The sequence below is a fragment of the Grammomys surdaster genome, unplaced genomic scaffold (assembly GCF_004785775.1).
Source record: "Grammomys surdaster isolate TR1022 unplaced genomic scaffold, NIH_TR_1.0 581, whole genome shotgun sequence".
Taxonomy (NCBI): domain Eukaryota; kingdom Metazoa; phylum Chordata; class Mammalia; order Rodentia; family Muridae; genus Grammomys; species Grammomys surdaster.
Window position 1 is genome coordinate 2,310,455 of NW_021605000.1, and position 8,079 is coordinate 2,318,533.

The 8,079-nt window shown below is 49.4% G+C and overlaps 2 protein-coding genes across 3 annotated transcripts in view; one reads left to right on the forward strand and one right to left on the reverse strand.

Moving 5' to 3' along the window:
- The window catches only part of Elac2 (elaC ribonuclease Z 2), a 23,757-nt gene extending 22,456 nt beyond the window's left edge, over positions 1–1,301 (forward strand). For both annotated transcript variants that reach the window (XM_028781929.1, XM_028781930.1), the window contains one exon: positions 241–1,301. In XM_028781929.1, coding sequence (XP_028637762.1) covers positions 241–474 — 234 coding nt within the window. In that variant the 3' untranslated portion in view covers positions 475–1,301. The remainder of the gene's footprint in view (positions 1–240) is intronic.
- Positions 1,270–7,893, reverse strand: LOC114633348 (rho GTPase-activating protein 44-like). Its single transcript, XM_028781931.1, has 2 exons — positions 7,512–7,893; positions 1,270–2,669 (listed from the first exon to the last, which is right to left on the reverse strand). Exons 1-2 carry the CDS (start codon positions 7,729–7,731, stop codon positions 2,530–2,532), a joined length of 360 nt encoding a protein of 119 aa, XP_028637764.1. The 5' UTR covers positions 7,732–7,893; the 3' UTR covers positions 1,270–2,529.
- Between the last annotated feature and the right edge of the window lie 186 nt (positions 7,894–8,079).

An 8,079-nucleotide genomic window follows, 5' to 3' on the forward strand; every position in this document is an offset into this window, starting at 1 on the left:
GGTTGTTAGGAGCTTGACAGAAACATCTAGACTTTGTGTTTCCTTTCCCTTTGGTCTCTCTGACCTTAGTCTAGGTGTGGGGAATTGGCCCTTCTTCATTACTATGTATGCTTCCCTTCTAGATAGCATTCTTTTAAGCTAAGGTCCATTGGCCTGAGGGTATACAAGCAAGGAGGAGTGGTCCTACCCCACACTCCAGCTTGCACACTCTTTCAGTGTTTCTCTGTCCTGTCCTTCCAGGTCTGCTTTGAAGACTTCCCAACAGTGCCCAAGCTGATTCCCCCACTGAAGGCCTTGTTTGCAGATGACATTGAAGAAATGGTGGAACGCAAGGAGAAGAGGGAGCTAAGGCTGGTGCGAGCAGCCCTCCTAACTCAGCAGGCAGACAGCCTGGAGAACAGAGAACCCCAACAGAAGCGGGCCCACACAGAGGGACCACACAGCCCACAGAGCAAGAAGGTCAGAGCCCAGTGAAGGTCTAAACCATCCTGGACTGAAGGCTGTGTTCTCTGCCCTGTGTGGAAGCCACATCTGTCATCTTGGTGGGAGCCAGCGCACACAACTAGCCAGGAGGCAGCATGGAATCAGAGTATGCAGTCCTCCATGGCCATGGCTCGGGGAGCACCCATCTGCCAGGTGCCTCCGACGCCTGGAGGAGAGAACACAGTGGCAGGACAGGAGACTACTCAGTCGAAGACAGCAAGCCAGTCTTTAAAGAAGTCATGGAAATTGAGGTGTCTGCCCCTTACTCACTAGCACAGGAGTTTTCTCTACATGCCAGAGTCAAGCCATGTTACAAGTGACACTGGGTGTATATGTCCCAGGCTCCAAGAATAGTATTTGCAAGGACTCAGACTCAATAAAGCTCGAGTTTGGAATCCTGCTTCAGTGTGGGGTCTTCTGTGGGCTGGGTTACCCAGGGAGGCCTGCATGCTCCCGTAGCTGCAAGGATTGTGGAGGCTGTTGTGTTCTTGGTCCACCATGAGAATGAAAATCACTATGAGAGTATGAAGAAATGTCACCTTGGGCTAGATGCCTATTGGATCTGAAAACAGGTTAGTGACTGAAACATGGAAGGTGTTCAAAATTGACTCTAACATTTATATATTCTCCCTACCCAGGAGAACGTGGGAAGCACTTTAGAAACTCGAGTGTGAGACAGCAAGGACTTAGCCTTCCCTGGTGGCGATCTCCAGACTTCTTCCTGAGGAAGCACAGGATGTTGTTACTGCCCCACAGCCTTCAATGAAACAAGACCATGTGCCAAGCTCAGGGTTAATAAATCTATTTTAATAACATTACTCTTGACAACAGTTTGTACATGTATGTAAAGATAACCTTCAACCCCCAGGCTCCGTTACAAATTTGGGGACTGGACTGCCCTTGCCAGGAAGTGAGCAAAGCTGTAACGTCAAGTCTGCAGATCCCACACTCGGAGAAGGGTGAGTTTACACTGCTGGGAAAAATAACTAAGCATTTAGAAGTTTTCATTGTACACCTGTACATAGGTTTAGATTGAATGGCTCAAATTAAACAAATATAGATTTCATATATACAAATATATCATGTATAGGTATATCTATTTTCAGAGGAACAAACTTTAAACTTTGTGCATGCATGGCCCAGATCTGTTTTATTCCCTTAATCCCAAAGTGTGAACAGGCTTCCTGCGCCCTTGCCCCAGGGCTGGATGGGACATGGTGAGAAGGATGAGCAGGGTCTGCTGGTGAGCAACGCAGGCCATGCTGTGGGCCAGGTGCCCAGTACCACCCCCTCTACCTGCTTTGGGAAACAGAATTATTGCTAGTCAGCTGTAACCTCCAGAAGAGGAGTGTCAGACCCCACATACCTACTAAGCTGGGTGCCTGGATAGGAAAGTGCTCTAAGATACCTAATGTGTTTGGGGAACATGGAGACCTACATAGGGCCATCTATGTTCAAATCCTCAATTCAGATTGTCACATGGGGGAAGGAAAGCTGTCAGAAGTAGATGTATTAAGCTGTTTACTTTGGAGCTGTGATTAAGGGTAGCCTGAAAGGTCTTTCTGGTTGGCCTGGACCCTGGCAGCAGAGGACAGACAATGCCAAGGACTTCTCTTGCCCCTGTCTTGCCTCCTGTCTTGCTTCCCCTGTGGCCCTTATGGTGTGCTACAGGACCTAATGTCCCAGTCAAGGCAGTAAGGGGACTCTCTTGCACCCTCATCCTGTAAAGGGCATTCTGACAAGCCCTTGAGTGGAGAGGTGGATGCTGCTTGCCATAGAGGCCAAAGATGGATCAAAGTAGGCACAAAGTCAAAAGGCAAAGGTCAAAAAAAAGGCTGGAATCATCACCCAAAATGAACAAACAGAATCTGCACCACCAACACTGGCCACACGGACAGGAGAGCGCTTTTCCTCTGCCCAACTCCACCCTGGTGTTGGACATGACAGCAAAGGGCTGATGGAAAATCCTTGGCAGGCTAGAAGGCACTGCCCTGGGTGGTGTCTCGGGGCCCATAGATGTATGTACATGTGTCGGGGTGGGCCACATCAGAGGGCTGTACTCTCAGACTCCTCTTCCGAGTCCCTCTTGTCAGTCACGGAGTGCCGCCTTGCGTGTTCCAGGGGGCTCAGGCGGAGCGTTGACCCCAGCTCTATGTGGATGGAGGGGACATCAAAGTGGACGAGATCTGCAGAGAGAAGGAGGTGAAAGGGGACCAATTGCAGACTGACAGCATAGGAAGCAGGCTGGCCTGGGTGTGCTCAGGCTAGCTCATTAGAAGTTGGGCACTGTAGGATCAGGGTGTGGCTGGGTCTGATCTGCTTCTGCCTGGGAGCCTATCTAGGGGACAAGGCCCTGTTCTAATCTTTCAGCCTCTTTACCCAAGGCCTGATCAGCAGACAGGCCTCAGTAACATCTTCTGAGAATCAAGTCTACAGAGATAGTCACTGTACTCATTCAGAAACTTTTCTGTCAGCAGCTCAGGGAGGCAGGGCAGAATCTTTCTTAGGATACACCCCTACCCCCTCCCCATTTTGATTCATGTTGACAAAGAACACCAAAAGGTCATCCTGACAAGGACAGGAGAATGAAAGTAATGGAAGTTACAAGGTTTAGTGTCTTGCCATCTGGGAGTCAGCAAAAATAAAACAACTCCATAGGGTCACCATCTGGGAACCCAGCCCTTTGGACACCACCCTGGGAGTGGTCCTGGAGCCTCAGTTGGGTAGCTCCTGGAGAGCCCAGCCTGGTGAGGCCCTGGGCTCTAGGAAGTGAGTCAGGATGATGGATCCTCTGGACCCTTCCCTCTTGGTTGTATCATCCTCTCTGCCCATTTCACTCAGTTCCAGACTTCTGTGAGCTGTGTCAACCTTAGCTGGCAGCAGCATTCCAGCAGATAATATACCAGCCTGCCTAGGACTCAGCTCTAGGTCACTCAGAAGGTGGCTTTGCTTTTTGTTGGCTTTAAAAATTTAATAAAACATGTTCCAAATAAGGAGCACCAAACTGAGTGTACAGGCATTACACTTGGACATTGCCCTCAAAGACATTTTACAGACACACGAGCACTGGGACACCCCTACTCTACCCATTGTAGCCTGTTTGGTTGCACAATGGTGGGGCAGATCTGGGGTTTGACACTTGGCCCAGCCCGTGCTAAGTGCTCCCACTGCAGTGTGTGATGTGGTTACCATAGAGTGCTTTAAAGGCTGACTTCTGCATGTGGGTGGTGGGCTGCTGGAGGTGGGGGTAGGGTGGGAGTGGGGGGGTCTACCAGGAACCTGCCCAGGCTCTCTGGATACAGACCTGCAGATGTGTCACAGAAGGCCTGGCTTTGGACAAGCTTAAGCTCCCCTGCAGTCATATCAGGGTAACAGCATTAAGAATGAACACGGCGGTTCAGATGGTGCCCAGAGAGCACAGGACTGTCTCAGCCTTACCTTGGCGGTGCCTGAGCAAAAGGGTTACTCAGCAAGAGGACAGGACTTACGGGAGAAGCCTCAGGGGACTCAAGTACCAGATGCCTAGCTGTTAGTCAGCAGGACAAAATCCTCTAAGTGCTCTGGGCTTCATATGCTGTTGCCTGATTTTTAAGTTTGAGTATCTGTTATTCTTGATGAGAGGAAACCTAAGTAAATACTGATAAAAGTTCCCCCAAACTTCCCAGGGTTGGACAGAGCATCTGTCAGTAGCTATTACCACTGACCAGATGTGTTGTAAAACACTTGAGTGTCAGAACCTCAGGTCTGCCCTATGGACTACCAAGCTTTGCCTTAGTACTGGCAATCGTATTTAGATCAGCTGGTGCAAATCTATGGCCACCACCCAAGGTAGTGGCCCTGTGTCAAACAGCACCTGGTGAGAGTTCTTGCAGACATATCTCTCAGCAGAGAGGTGCAGAGAACAGTCACTGAGCAGAACACAAGCTTCCAGCAGCTATGCCTGTTTGAACAGGTCTGTTATCAGGGTAAACTGTTAACTTGAGGAAAGGGGATCTGCCTCTAAGATGGTGACATGGGTAGAAAGAAGGGCCAGGCCCCCTCTGCTGGGTGTGTCTCCCAGCTTCTAATGAGAAGAAAAGAAAAATGTCAGTGATCTCAGAAAGCCACAGGCTCCTAAGCCAAGAGGCCCTCCCTGAGCCTGGGAAAGGCAGAAAGTGAAGGAGGCATGCTTTTGGTGGGTCTGAGCCACATGCAGTGAGGGAGGGGCTGGTGGGATAGGTGGTGGCCAGGCAGCTGGCTGGGCTGGCTAGGGGAAGTAAAGCGAGGTGAGCTGGGGCCAGCTTACCCTGAAAATCCCCCTCACACGTATCCAACACTGCGCCACTCATGTCACACAGCTGCAAGAACATAATGATAGGATTCGGAGAGAGGAACAAACAGGACGAAACACACGTAACAAAAATCACTGTCCATGGCATGGTCCCAGATAGGCCACACGACTACAATTCTACACTGTCAGAGACCTACACATACAGGACACATGATGGTCTGCTGCCCAAAGAACATTCAAACAACAGGGAAATTGGGCAGTATGTCATTTGTCTAAAGGTCACGACATTGAGCCTGAGCTATGCAAAGTGACCTTTCACGAAATGCCTCACAAGCTGCAAGGCACTGTCCCTCCTTGCTTGTTGATACCCACTGATCACTTCTGTCATTCTGCTCTCTTCTGCTTCCTTGAGTGACATTGCTGCTCATCCTGTGCCTTGTAGCATGAGCTACTTTGTATCCCTGTCTAGAAGTGGTTGGGAAACCTGGCAGAGCTGGAGTGCTAGTGGGGCAGCCCCTGCCAGCTGCCTCTGGCCACCACCCACTCGGAGCAGGTGCTGCCTCCCCACAGGGCTCGCCTGGGTAACATACCCCTGCAGCACTCACAGGAGTGGGACTGCTGACTGCCTCTCCCAGGAAACTGCCTAGGTTTGACTGTGCTACAGAATGAGTGAAAAGGCAGCTATCTAGTCAACATTCATCCCTTTCAAAAGTACCGAAGCCTGATTGCCAGATGGCTTTTCCCCATAATACTGCAACACTTGCTACTTGACTAGTATTTTCACTGACTGGCACCCATGAGCTGGACCCCACAAACTCTGGCTGCCATCTCATGCAGCATGCCAAGTTCTGTGATGATGTGGTGGGGGAAAGAAAGTAATACCTAATGCAAGGTCCCACTGTATCCAGGTAGGTTGATGGTCTTTGTATGTTTGTGGCACATGGTGCATGTGAGTATGTGGATTTCTTAATATGTGTGCTGGGGATAAACTCAGGTAGAGCAAAAGATCTGCCACTGAATTATGCCCCAGCATGATTCTTAGGTAGGTATGTGGCTTACATGTATGAGTATATGCATGTATATGCCTCATGTGTGATGTATTTGTTCATGCAATCTGTAGGTATGTATGTATGTGTGGTATATGTGCTGTATATGATGTAGGTTTGGTGTATGTGTAATGTGTGTATTGCATGTTTACATGTAGTCCATATGTGATTATGTATGTATATGCTAAGTAAGCATGCAGGTATGGTGAATCTATGTATGTGGTATACAAAGGGGTGTGTGTATATGGGGGTGTGATGTATGTAGTATAGTGCACTGGCTAATTCTGTCAGCTTGACATGGGCCAGAGTCATCGGGGAAGATGGAACGTCAATTGAGAAAATGCCTCCACTAGATTGGTCTCTGGTGCCTGTGGTGCATTTTCCTAATTGATGATTGATGTGAGAACGCAGCTCCCTGAGGGTGACGCCATATCTAGATGGTGGTACTGGGGTGCTATAATAGAGTAGGCTGAGCAAGCTATGAGAAGCAAGCCAGTAAGCAGCACCCCTCCATGGCTTCTGCATCAGTTCCTACCTTGAGTTCCTTTCCGACTTCACTGGATGATCGACTATAAACTCTAAGGTGAAAGAAACCCTTTCCTCCCCAAGTTACTTTTAGTCTTGGTGGTTTTTATCACCACAATAGGAATCCTAAGACCCTGTATGTGTGGTATGTATGTATATGTGTGTGCTGTGTGTACATCTGAGTATGTGGTGTAAACATGCATTGGATATGCATAATATGCATATGTGTGCTGTGTGCATAGGTGTACATACTTGTGGTATGTGTGTGTGTGTGTGCTGTGCACACATGGGGTGGTGTGTGTGTAATCAGTGTGCAGAGTATATGCATTCTCAGTGTGCATGTGCTGTGCATGTGTGACAGTTCATGATGTGATTGTATTTGTGGGTCTGCAGTGTTCTCAAGCTCCCACACCTGCTATCTGGGATTGTGCTCTACAGTGGTATTCAGGCTTTGCATGCCCTATGAAGTGAACCTGTTCAAGGACTCAGCCCAGCTCTATGCTTAACTCCCTAAATAAGGAAGAGCCCATGTGACATTAGCAGCCACCAGAGATCTGCTTCTGACTTTACATAAGGCAAGTGACTGGGAGACATTTTTAAAATGCTCCATTTTGGTTTTTTTCCACAGTCAACAGTGTTTAGTAACTATATTGTCCTTGGGAAGACAACCTCATCTTTGTTTTGAATTTAGACTAAAACTCAGCTAAGCAATTGTGGGTTTGACTAATTTCCTCAAACATGTGTGGCTAGAGAAGACCTGTCTTTCTGAAGGTGACCCATAAGTAACATGCATCTGCAAATATATTTTCCTAGCAAGGCTTATTTTTCTCCTCAGGAAAACTCTCTAGTTCTTAGCCTCTATCTTCCAGAGAAGTACACTGCTCAATAGCTGAGCTCTGTCTGGGGGACAGTGACACCACCTCTGTGCTTTGATGCCAGCCTCTTTGAAGGTCTCACTCCAAAGGACGAAATCTCACAAACACCGTGGACTCAGATCCCTAAGCTGTTGGAGGAGTCTCATGAGCTCCCCTGCACAACAGCTGCTCTCCAGGACAGTTTTCCTCTGCAGGCTTAAGGAGAGCAGCCTGGGAGCTAGCTTGTGGCCAGTGGTGATGCTGCTCCTCCTGCCTCTGGTGCACTCTGCTAAGCTTCACAGGAGCCCTGCAGACAGCCCACAGCCCACTTACCTGTAGACATGCTTTCACCTGGCGACATGCCGTCTAACATGGGGTGCTCTGTGGACTGTGGACTTGAAGCCGACAGGCTGACACTGGGAGGCTGAGGAGGCGGCAGGGTGGGCCTCTGTCGGGGCTTAGGGGTGGGCCGAGATTTGGCTAAAGTGCTTGTAAAGACAGAGGGAGAGGCCAGGGGAGGAGCTGAGGCTGGAGAAAGCTGGCCAGAGGCCATGGAGTACCCCGGAGGGTAGCTCAGTCCATAGGGTGATGGGGTGCTTGGTGGAGTAGGAGACAGGCTGACTGGGGATGGCTGGCCAGTGGGCTGATCAGAAACAGTCCCTGACTGCACAAAGGGGACCTTGGGAGGAATTGGTGCCAACTTCTTTGAAACTGTAAGAGAAAACAACATAGAACATAAAGCTATCAGAGAGGCCCACCAGGATGCCCACGAATCTTCATGGGTCCGACTGCCCATTGCTTCCTCCTGCCAGGCCAAGGGCAGCCAATAAGCTTTTAAAAGCGAATAGGGAACTCTGACTGTCTCCCTCCCTCCCTCCCTCCCTCCCTCCCTCCCTCCCTC

What these genes read in the sequence shown, in the direction of transcription:
- LOC114633348 (XM_028781931.1), bottom strand. Translation starts at nt 7,731, where the DNA reads ATGGCCTCTGGCCAGCTTTCTCCAGCCTCAGCTCCTCCCCTGGCCTCT. An exon ending in AGGTGAAAGCATGTCTACAG is followed by an intron (nt 2,670 to 7,511) that starts GTAAGTGGGCTG and finishes TTCTCTCTGCAG; the next exon opens with ATCTCGTCCACTTTGATGTC.